General features: G+C 44.4%; 1 protein-coding gene across 1 annotated transcript in view; it reads left to right on the top strand.

Moving 5' to 3' along the window:
- ephx4 (epoxide hydrolase 4) overlaps positions 1 to 2,410 on the top strand; it is a 33,618-nt gene extending 31,208 nt beyond the window's left edge. Inside the window, exons 7-8 of the mRNA XM_062979762.1 lie at positions 594 to 742; positions 1,911 to 2,410. Coding sequence (XP_062835832.1) covers positions 594 to 742; positions 1,911 to 2,142 — 381 coding nt within the window. The 3' untranslated portion in view covers positions 2,143 to 2,410. The remainder of the gene's footprint in view (positions 1 to 593; positions 743 to 1,910) is intronic.
- Positions 2,411 to 12,375: the final 9,965 nt, after the last annotated feature.

The following is a 12,375-nucleotide window of genomic DNA, read 5'->3' as shown; positions in this document are numbered from 1 at the left end:
TGTATGTAATAAGAACATGGCTGATATGATCTCGTCATTGCTACAGGGACAGTTCCTGTCCTGTTTTGTCCACAATGCCAACTGTAGTAGTTTGATATCATTTATACGGTCAGCTGTCTATCCTATGGAATCATAGAATTTGTAGTTTGGGAATGGATTTAGAATCACATGTTGCATGCTGTGGTTCAGAGCAAGACACTAAAGTTCTGGAGTCTGTGGTCCTCCAGATTTTTTGGACTATAGCTACAAGGGGTTTAATCTAGAATGGTCAGAAATTCTAGGAACTGAAGCACTAAATACTCCAAAGTTCACAGTTTGAGTCCCACTGCATTGGAGCTTTTTCTGGTAACTACAAACTCCAGAATTCCATAGAATGGAGATTAAACATTCAATATCTAACTGTATTCACTGGTGTATTTTTGTTTTCCTATATATACATATGTCAAGGGTAAGATAGCAAAGCATACCAAAGAAATACCTTTCCTTTCATTTGGAACCCAAAGAAACCTTAAGATGTTATCAAATAATATGACAGCATTTTTGACAGGCTTGCTTAGGAATTCATATCTTTTCCTAACTTTTTTTAAATATAGACCCTGAAAAATCTTTTTACCAGCCAGTCCTGTGGAATTGGAAAGAAAGGCTGTAGGCTGACAGCAGAAGATATTGAAGCTTACCTATATGTATTTTCCCAACCAGGAGCACTAACTGGTCCTATAAATCACTACAGAAACCTTTTCAGGTAATTATAATGTTCTTGAGTCAAGCTAATAATTCCAGTCTATCTGGAGTGGCATAGTTTTTGATTCTGAGATAGACAGCATCTTTTTGAAATAACAAATATTACAATCAATACATATGTATTTTGAAGTAAGCTGTAATGCAGTAACGTGTTAAGTCAACACCTTTGTAAGCTTCCTTCATTAAACTGGTAAACTCTTGTTGGAACTAGCAACTGGATCTTCTCTGGAACAGCGTCTTCAAATGATGGCAAGAGTTGTCGTAAATGGAAAGCATACACAACCTGCAATTCTGTTGAAAACTCTGCCCCGGAGTGTGGTGAAGGCACCTTATTTGGAGGCTTTTAATCATACTGAATGCAATTTCCTGCTTCTTGGCAGGAGGTTGGACTGGATGGCCCATGAGGTCTCTTCCAACTCTTAAGATTCTATGAGCCATGTCACACATAGGTCTGAAACAAGCAAAGGATTAATATGTTAATGTCCAAAAGATAAAGGATATCTAGGCCTTTTTTGTACTTGGTACTAAAAAAAAACATCATTCTGGGCGGGGGTGGGGAGTGATTCAACATCAGGGATTCTTGTTTTTATCTATATCAGTGGTTCTCAACCTTTTTTTTTTTTTTGACCAGGGACCATTTGAACAGGGACCACTCTCCAACATTAGTACCAAAAGGGTTATGAATCAGTTTTTGGTCAACTTTAGATTTGGTTTGGCTATTTGGGGTGCTGATTCAGAAAATGCATTGGATAGACCACATCAGCTCTAGTTTCTGATACAGAACATATGCCATCCAGTAGTCGCCACCTGCTCATCCACAGAAAACCATATTTAATAATCTAGAGCTAATGTGGTCTGCAGAAAGGAGCTAAAATAAAATAAAATAAAGAGGAAGGAGGTTCATATACCTGATTTTTGTTCTCATGGCCTACAGGTTGGGAACCACTGATCTATATTGAGAGATGGGTCCCAGTTAGTTCATTATGTCTTGAATGAACATGCGGAGCACATATATACACATATATACCTGTATCCTCATTGGTTACAGATGGAAGCTTGGGTTTCTGCCTAATACATTTTGCCCAATTGAAGTCATTATCTATGAAATGCAAATAGTCCAATAATAATAGTTTCTGAAATAGTTCAAAAAATATTTTATTTTTTTATAGTTGCCTGCCTCTGCAACACCATGAAGTCACTATGCCTACCCTGCTACTCTGGGGAGAAAAAGATCCTTTTCTGGATGTTGAAATGGCAGAAATCACAAGGATGTATGTCAAAAATCAGTTTAGACTAACTATTCTGTCTGAGGCAAGCCACTGGCTCCAACAGGATCAGCCTGACATTGTGAACAAGTTGATATGGACTTTTCTAAAAGAAGAGTCAAGAAAGCGAGAGTGACCTTTTATTGCCAGCACAATCTAAATGTTTCAAGCTCAAAGTTAATTGTGATCAGAGCCTATTTGCAGCCAACTTTAGGATGAGCTCTGCTAGAGAAAATGTTTTCAATGTACTGTATGTAATGATGCCAATGTTATCACAAGAAGGTGGTGTAAGACTATGTAACAGTAATGTTGGTTTTACCTGTATTCTGTATTTTGCACATGAGACACTTGCCTTAAAATGTTTGTGCTTGTACAATAAGGAATTCATAGAGAGTTGCTTAGTTTTGGTGTTATGATTGAGCCTCATGGCTCTGTTACTGACAGACGTGGGCGTAAGACTCCTCGAGAGTCAGATACTCTCGAGGAGCGAGAGAGAAAAAGACTGCGAGACATATTTGCAGCACCTTCTGACGAGGAATCTTTCGAAGGGTTTACGGAGAGAATGGAGGAGGGGCTGGTTAGCTCAGAGGAGGATGAGATGGATTGGACTCGGGTAAGGGAGGAAGTGGGGGCCACTGGCCATGATGGGACAGAAGATGAATGGGGACCTTCAGGATTAGACCCATGGTTTAGCTGGAGGGATGGGACGGGATCCACAGCTGGAGATGCTGTTGGGCGTAGTCAGAGGTGTTCCAGCTCTGACGAGGAAAGTGATGAGGAAACGCCCGGGTTAAGGAGGACAGCTGACAGTGATGAAGATTTGTAACTGGCATAAAATGGGGCTTGGGAGCAATTGCAAATTGCGTTGGGCAAGGTAATCTGGGCAAACGCTTGGGATCCGTGTGTGTGTGGGACGCTTCCCTGAAGACTTGTGTGCTTTCCTGTGCTGTGACGTAAGTTGATTGGAATTCAGGGTCAGACGGCGGGAGGGATTGTGTGGGCATTTGTTTGTGCAAACCTGTGCTTACTCTTATTAGCTTGACCCTCCGTCGTCTTCTTGACGGACGCCATCTCCTGCTTTGAGAACTCGGACTGAACTGACCACGGCTTGTCTTCCCCCCTTCTTGGACTTGGAAAAACTACAAACGTCTGCTTCTGGCTTTGATCTACGGAACGGAACTGGTCTACTCAACTGCTACAATCCTTGGCTGTTTTACTCGTGTTGGAGATCCTGTCTGCTGTGTGTGTGGGGGAGCGACGCAAGTTACTCTAAGCACAGTGTTGGCAGCAGAGAGGAATCTGCTGCCAATTAGTTGCATTCTTTGTATCTTTTGTTCCTTGGCTTTCGTTTCGTTTATACCCAGGCTGACGCAAGCAGTTTGTTTTTACCCGGATTAAACTCCGGTTTAATCCGGTTTATCTTTTGAACATTTACTTTTGCCTCTTTTTGCTCCTAAAGGCAAAAACTGCCTGGCCCTTGTGTTTTACGGGCATTTTTGAGTTCTGTAATCTAATAAACTCTGTTACTTTGAATCTTGTGGCGTTCTGTCCTTGACAGATTGCCCAACGCCATAAAAAGTTTATTGCAGCAATAAACCCGTCAGGAAGACGATGGATGAGTTAAGGGCCAAAGTAGACCAATTGCAAACGGCTTTTACCGTTAGCCAAACAGCTCAGGCTGTGAAAGGACATGTTTTGACTCCTGAACGCTTTGACGGAACCAGGTGCAAGTTGCCAACCTTTTTGGCACAAGTGGAGCTTTATTTTTCCCAGCTCAGTGTTCATGCTTTTCCTACAGACACTAGCAAGGTGGCCTTTATTTTGAGTTTGTTGACCGGTCCCGCAGGACAATGGGCCACTAATTTAATTTTGGGAAATGACCCAGTCAAGGACAATTTGAATAATTTCAAAAAGTTGTTAACTGACACTTTTGGGGATCCTCTCCGCACGGAGAACGCTGGGTGGGCTCTGTATCGGTTGAAACAGGGAAAGGGGACTGTTTTGGATTACTTAAATAAGTTTAACCTGTATCGCCACCAGCTGGATTGGGGGGAAAATGCATTCATGCTTTTATTTACTGCCGGGTTAAGTGATATGCTCCAGGATGAATTAGCACGCTTGGAGCCGGCTGAAAGCTGGGACGCCTTAGTAGCTAAGGTGCTGCGTTTAGACGCAAGGTTCGAGGCTCGTAAACACTCAAAAGCAATGTGTGCGCCACCCATGCATGTAACCAGGGCACCTGTGGTGATGGGGGAAGAGCCCATGGAGCTTGGGGTCTTTAAAAAGCTGTCTACAGAGGAAAAGAGCCGTAGGAGGCAGCTGGGCTTGTGTTTGTACTGTGGGAATGCTGGGCATTTTGCCAAAAACTGTAATGTGAAACCTTCCCAGCTTTCGGGAAAAGGCCAGCCCTAGTGCGACGTGAGTCCAACGCACTAGGGCTCCTCAAGCAGTCAACTGAGGGGAGGAAGCATGTTTTCGTACCCATTACATTATCTGTTGGGGGAAGGGAACTTGTTTCTACTTTGGCACTGCTGGACTCAGGGGCTACGGTCTCCTATGTAGATATTGAGTTTGCTAAGAAGCATGGCATTCCTAGAGTGCGCAAGGCATGCGACGTGTGGGTGGAAGGAGCAGATGGGAGACTGCTGGAGACTGGGGTGGTTAACCATGAAACCTCAGCAGTAACGTGGGAGGTGCAGGGAGTAACGGGAACGTTTGTGTGGGATATTACGAGCTTGCCTAGATATGATGTGATCCTGGGGATGGATTGGCTAGCTGTAGTAAACCCACAAGTAGATTGGGCAACACGTAAAGTGATCTTAAAGAGGCAGGATTGTTGCACTCTAAATGTTACTCATTCTGATATGGAGGGAGTGCCTGCTGAGTATGGGGAGTTCTCTGATGTATTTTGTAAAAGAGAAGCGGACAAATTACCACCGCACAGGCCATATGATTGCGCCATCAAGTTGGCAGAAGGTGCGAAACTGCCAGCAGGGAGGCTGTATGCCTTGACTGTACCGGAAAGGCAAGCTTTGCGGGAGTTTCTAGATGAAAATTTAGCCAAGGGGTTTATTCGCCCATCTAGTTCTCCAACTGCGGCACCAGTATTCTTTGTAGCCAAAAAGACTGGGGAACTTAGGCTGGTCTGTGACTATCGGATCCTAAACAAATACACCATTCGGGATAGGTACCCGCTCCCTTTAATCTCGGAACTGTTATCAAGGGTGCAAGGGGCTAAGGTCTTTACCAAGCTTGACCTGCGGGGGGCCTATAACTTAATCCGTATACGGGAAGGGGATGAATGGAAGACGGCATTTAACACGTGTTTCGGATGCCACGAGTTCCGAGTCATGCCTTTTGGGCTTTGTAATGCTCCTGCGGTATTCCAGAGGTTCATGAACGATGTGTTCAGGGACCTAATTGACCAATTTTTAGTGATTTATTTGGATGATATCTTGATTTTTTCTAAGGACGAGAAAGAACATCGTCAACATGTCAAGCAGGTTCTGCACCGACTGCGGGCTAATGGGCTTTTCGCCAAGGCTTCCAAGTGCGTCTTTCATGTGCCTGAAGTGGAGTTCCTAGGTCATGTAGTGTCAGGTAGGGAACTTAAAATGGACCCACATAAGGTTGACGCCGTCAACTCATGGCAGGAGCTGAAGACTAAGAAGGATGTACAAAGGTTCTTGGGTTTCGCTAACTACTACCAGGAGTTTATTCCGAATTTTGCAAAGCTCACGGTACCTTTGACGCAGCTTCTGCGCAAGAAACAGCCATTTGTGTGGGGGCGGGAAGCTCACGAGGCGTTTCTACAACTAAAGTCTAGTTTTCAATCGGACAACATACTAACCCATCCTGATGTTGACAGACCGTTCGTGGTAGAAGCGGACGCTTCTAGCTACGCGTTGGGGGCTGTATTGTCTCAGAAGGATTCCTCAGGGACCTTGCGTCCCTGTGGATTTTACTCGCGGCAACTAACACCCTTCGAGCAGAACTATACCATATGGGAGAAGGAGTTGTTGGCGATTAAGGTGGCGTTTGAGGTGTGGCGGCACTGGCTTGAAGGGGCACGGCACCAGATCGTGGTCAGATCTGATCACAAGAACTTAGAGCACTTGCAAACAGCAAAGAAGTTAAACCAGCGTCAAATCCGCTGGGCTTTGTTTTTCTCCAGGTTTAACTTCAAGGTGCAGTTCGTGGAGGGGAAGGCAAACTTGCGGGCCGATGCTTTATCTCGCAAGCCGGAATTTAAGACCAATGAGCAGGTAGTATGTCAGACCATCTTGCCTACTGCCTCTCTGTGTGTTGTAGATAATGAGCTTGGGTTACATGACCAGATCCTTGAGGCTCAGAAGGATGATGTGTGGACTCAGGAGCAACTGATGCTGCTCTCTGCAGGTAACCGTACCATACTGCCGCATCTCCAGGATCAAGACGGGGTATTGGTGCGTAGGGGGCAGGTTTACGTACCAGTAGGGACCCTCAGGTTGGAGGTGATTAGAGCCCACCATGACGAACCCATGGCTGGGCACTTTGGCAGGTTCAAGACCGTACAGCTTATCACCAGGAGCTACTGGTGGCCAAAGATGCGGCAAGACATTCTGCGCTTTTGTGACAGCTGCGCCGTTTGTCAGCAGAGTAAGACGCCTGTTGGGCGCCCTAGAGGGTTGTTATCGTCTTTACCTGTTCCGGAGAGGCCATGGCAAATCATTTCCATGGATTTTATTTCAGATTTGCCTAAGTCTGGGGGTTATACTTGTATTTGGGTGGTGGTGGATTTATTTAGTAAACTGGCTCATTTTATTCCTTGTTCAACCATTCCGGCGGCCCCTACGTTGGCCTTACTATTTACAAAGCACATCTATCGTTTGCACGGAGCACCCGAGGTGATTATTTCAGATAGGGCTCCGCAATTTGTGTCACGCTTTTGGAAACACTTCCATGAGTGTTTGGGGACTAAGTTAAACGTGTCTTCAGCTTTCCATCCGCAAACGGATGGACAGTCGGAACGGGTTAATGGGCTCTTAGAGCAGTATCTGCGTTGTTTTTGTTTAGATCAACCCACGGCTTGGGTAAAGTGGTTACCGGTGGCGGAATTTGCTTACAACAATGCGGTGCACACGTCTAGTCAGCATACGCCATTTGAGCTAACTTATGGTTTTCACCCACGGGGAGGTGTGGCGCCGTCGACCAATGTGGTCTCTTCGGACCCTGTGTACCGCTCTTCAGAAATGGCTGCATTGCATGATGTTGCCCGTCGCTTACTGTTGGAAGCTAAGGCAACGCAGAAGACTCAGGCTGACCGCCACAGGCAGGCAGGGGAGGAGTTGGAAGAAGGGGATTTGGTGTGGTTATCTTCCAAACATATTAAACAGGCTGGGGGAAAGTTTGCGCCTCGGTATTTGGGTCCCTTTCCTATTGTTAAAAAGATTTCTTCTGTTGCGTTTCGTTTGCGTTTACCGTCTAGTTTAAAGGTCCATCCAGTCTTTCATCGTTCACTGTTGAAACTTGATACCTCTAGTCGTCGTGGTGCTATAGCGGAGGGTATCACTGCCACTTCTCCGCCATCGGGGGAGGAGGCCTTTGTGAGAGGGGATAGTGTTATGATTGAGCCTCATGGCTCTGTTACTGACAGACGTGGGCGTAAGACTCCTCGAGAGTCAGATACTCTCGAGGAGCGAGAGAGAAAAAGACTGCGAGACATATTTGCAGCACCTTCTGACGAGGAATCTTTCGAAGGGTTTACGGAGAGAATGGAGGAGGGGCTGGTTAGCTCAGAGGAGGATGAGATGGATTGGACTCGGGTAAGGGAGGAAGTGGGGGCCACTGGCCATGATGGGACAGAAGATGAATGGGGACCTTCAGGATTAGACCCATGGTTTAGCTGGAGGGATGGGACGGGATCCACAGCTGGAGATGCTGTTGGGCGTAGTCAGAGGTGTTCCAGCTCTGACGAGGAAAGTGATGAGGAAACGCCCGGGTTAAGGAGGACAGCTGACAGTGATGAAGATTTGTAACTGGCATAAAATGGGGCTTGGGAGCAATTGCAAATTGCGTTGGGCAAGGTAATCTGGGCAAACGCTTGGGATCCGTGTGTGTGTGGGACGCTTCCCTGAAGACTTGTGTGCTTTCCTGTGCTGTGACGTAAGTTGATTGGAATTCAGGGTCAGACGGCGGGAGGGATTGTGTGGGCATTTGTTTGTGCAAACCTGTGCTTACTCTTATTAGCTTGACCCTCCGTCGTCTTCTTGACGGACGCCATCTCCTGCTTTGAGAACTCGGACTGAACTGACCACGGCTTGTCTTCCCCCCTTCTTGGACTTGGAAAAACTACAAACGTCTGCTTCTGGCTTTGATCTACGGAACGGAACTGGTCTACTCAACTGCTACAATCCTTGGCTGTTTTACTCGTGTTGGAGATCCTGTCTGCTGTGTGTGTGGGGGAGCGACGCAAGTTACTCTAAGCACAGTGTTGGCAGCAGAGAGGAATCTGCTGCCAATTAGTTGCATTCTTTGTATCTTTTGTTCCTTGGCTTTCGTTTCGTTTATACCCAGGCTGACGCAAGCAGTTTGTTTTTACCCGGATTAAACTCCGGTTTAATCCGGTTTATCTTTTGAACATTTACTTTTGCCTCTTTTTGCTCCTAAAGGCAAAAACTGCCTGGCCCTTGTGTTTTACGGGCATTTTTGAGTTCTGTAATCTAATAAACTCTGTTACTTTGAATCTTGTGGCGTTCTGTCCTTGACATTTGGTTACACACTTGCTTTAAGATTCTAATGTGTGGTGCCTTTTACAAATTTATAATGATGATTTAGTGCAGGGGTACCAGAAGTAAAAGATGTTATTATGGGTATGATGATCAATTTTCATTCTACTGGTTGAAATTTTTTAAACTATATTTTTACCATTAAAATGTTAACAGAGCTCTAAAGAAAACAAAATGTATCTGGGCACATTTGAGACCATAAAATAATGACTAAGAAATAATTGTACTACGTTGATAGCTGCTTGTGCGGTAGTGTACACTGAAAAAATATCTAGGATGTATATTCACACTGTTTCAAAAACTAAAATAGAGAATGCTGAACTCTGGTCATGACTGTATGTCCTAGTATTTGCCTCGTTCTAATAAACTGCAACTGATGTGGTGCCCTGTATCAAACTCGTTGTGGTGAATTTTATTTTATTAGTGGCAGGAATGTTGAAGTGTCCATTAAGAATGAACCTGCTCATAAAATCACAGTCTCATCATTTTGGAAATTCTCATTGTTGTTGTTGTTTCAGCTTTCCAAAGTGATAACTCCTATTTTGTTTCTCACTTTTACAAATGAATGGAAAGAGATCATTGAGGTTAGGTAAAGGTAAAGGTTTTCCCTTGACTTTAAGCCTAGTCATGTCCGACTCTGGGGGTTGGTGCTCATTTCCACTTCTAAGCTGAAGAGCCAGCGTTGTCTGTGGACACCTCCAAGGTCATGTGGCCGGCATGACTGCATGGAGCACTGTTACCTTCCCGCCGGAGCAGTGCCTATTGATCTACTCACATTTGCATGTTTTCGAACTGCTAGGTTGGCAGAAGCTGGAGCTAACAGCAGGAGCTCACCCTACTCCCCAGATTCGAGCCACTGACCTTTTAGTCAGCAAGTTCAGCAGCTCAGTGGTATAACCTGCTGCACCATTAAAACTGTAGCCCGTATTCTTGAAAAAATAAGGGCTAAACCAAATCTCATTTCCAACTAAAATAAACCCATTAAAAGCATGGATCAAATGAATTGTGATAAGCAAAGCAATGGTTTTAACAGATCTGCTGTAGTTGGGACTAAGATTTGATTTTCAGCATAAACAGTATTTACATATTGGGGGGTGGGGTGTTTGACAAAGCTGACATGAAGTTGATTTGAAACAAACATCAATGTTTTCCATGTAAAATCCAACTCTCATTTGGTCCTTATTGCTAAAATAACTATACAGTCAGTCCTCATGTTAGAGACAAGATACGCTGCAGGCTGGTTCTTAAACTGAATTTGTATATAAGTCAGAACAAGTACATTTTTAAGTGTAACTCTCCCTTCTCTCTATACACACACACACACACACACACACACACACAGCTTTGGATAGCTTAGGGAAGGGTTAACACCCTTGTGGTGTTTGTTTCTGTGTCTGTGTCCCTGTTCAGAAGATTTCACCTCGCTTTCTGTCCCTGTGATAATTGGATTTTGAAGAAATTGACTTGTTGTGGAAACAAGGATTGGTTCGAAACCTTCAGCGGAGACACCTTTTCCCCATGATAACTCTTCCAGGAGTGAATTTCCCTTCCGAGGTGTAGATTCCCTCCCACATTTTATTATTTATTTCCAGCATTTATATCCCGCCCTTCTCACCCGAAGGGACTCACATCCTCTTGCCTCACCCCCATTCTTAAATTTGTACCTCGGGGACTGCCTGTAATGCATTCATGGATAAGAACAACAGGAATGTGGTCAAGAAGGAATATTCAGCCTAAGAGTATCTACTTCTTATACTGGAATTTACAGATGGACAATGGTAGATGACTCAATTACATCCATTTTCAAGATGCAAATGAACAATATGGTACATAATATTTGGGGTAGAACACAGTGCCATATGATCCTACATATTCAACAATGACATCTGCCTTTCTGCAATATTATTGCATGTTTTGCAGTTGCAGTAATAGTATTTGTACCACTCAATTGACCAAATCTCCCCTGAAATAATATTGTGTTCAGTTCTGGGCACCACAATTCAAGAAAGAAATTGGCATCCAGAGGAGGGTGACCATCATGACCCAAGGTTTGGAAACCAAGCCCTATAAGAAGCGGCTTGGGAAGCTGAGTATGTTTAGCTTGGAGAAAAGGCTGAGAAGAGCTATGATAGCCATGATTAAATATCGGAAGGGATGTCACATTGAGGATGGGGCAAGTGTGTTTTCTGCTGCTTTAGACAGCGAGCAGTGGATTCAAACTGCGATTCAACCTAATCATTAGAAAGAACTTATTGATGGTAAGAGCTGTTCAGCAGTGGAATATGCTGCCTCAGAGGTTGGTCAAGTCTTCCCTGGAGGTTTTTAAGCAGAGACTGGATGGCCATCTGTCAAGAGTGCCTTGATTGTATTTTCCTGCATGGCAGGAGATTGGACTGAATAGCACTTGGGGTCTCTTCTAACTCTATGACTCAATGGGGGAGCGGAAGAGGATTCCCCCAGACAGGAAGCAGCCAGGCTTTGAAGCTGCAAAGCTATTCAATGCTAATCAAGTGCAACATTCACACTTGCCTCAGTCAGACAAGAGTTCTTTCTCCCACTCTGGATATTATTCCACAGATATATAAACCCCACTTGCCTAGTTTACAACAGTCCTCACAACCTCCGAGGATGCCTGCCATAGATGTGAGCGAAACGTCAGGAGAGAATGCTTCTGGAACATGGCCATACAGCCTGGAAAACTTACAGCAAACCAGATGCTATCCTGTTATGTCCTACACAGGTTTTGGAACATTTCACATTTACATCAAGTAAGAAATGGGTGACAAACATGTGCAAATTTGGGAAACACTGTTGCTTCCACCAGTTGCCATTTGGTGGTGAATGTAGAGTCTCACATATCCAACATAAACAGGCCGGCAGAACGTTGGATAAGCGAATATGTTGGATAATAAGGAGGGATTAAAGAAAAGCCATCAAATTAGGTTATGATTTTACAAATTAAGCATCAAAAATCATGTTATATAACAAATTTGACAGGAAAAGTAGTTCAATACGCAGTAATGCTATGTAGTAATTACTGTATTTATTAATTTAGCACCAAAATATCATGATGTATTGAAAACATTGACTACAAAAATGCATTGGATAATCCAGAACGTTGGATAAGCGAGTGTTGGATAAGTGAGACTCTACTGTAGTTGGAAATTGAAAGGCATCTATACTGCAGAATTAATTCATTTTGACACCATTTGAACTGCCTTGGCTCAATGCTATGTAATCCTGGGAAGTGTAGTTTTGCAGGGTCTTTCACCCATGTCCAAGAGTGCTGGTACTTCACTAAACTACACATCCCTGGATTTCCATAAGAGTGAGCCACGTCAGTTCAAGGGGCGCCAAATTGTATTAGTTCTACACAGTTGCACCCCAAAGGCGAGCGTGCCTTGTGATGCGTCTCCTGCGTCACAAGACACACCGCTTTCCTCCCCTTAATGAGAGATCAGTCCTCCCATGTGGGCCCAAGAATAGTAAACAAGATGAAGGCGGGACTCAGAGGTTCGTGGCGCTCTGATTGGTCGACTGCCTACAGCGGCGCAATGAGGCCCAAACAGAAGAGACTTCCGCCATTGAGCCAACGCCTCTTG

This window comes from Anolis carolinensis, chromosome 4 (assembly GCF_035594765.1).
Source record: "Anolis carolinensis isolate JA03-04 chromosome 4, rAnoCar3.1.pri, whole genome shotgun sequence".
Taxonomy (NCBI): Eukaryota; Metazoa; Chordata; class Lepidosauria; order Squamata; family Dactyloidae; genus Anolis; species Anolis carolinensis.
The sequence above is the reverse complement of the archived record's forward strand: the minus strand, read 5'-3'. Positions and strand labels throughout refer to the sequence as shown.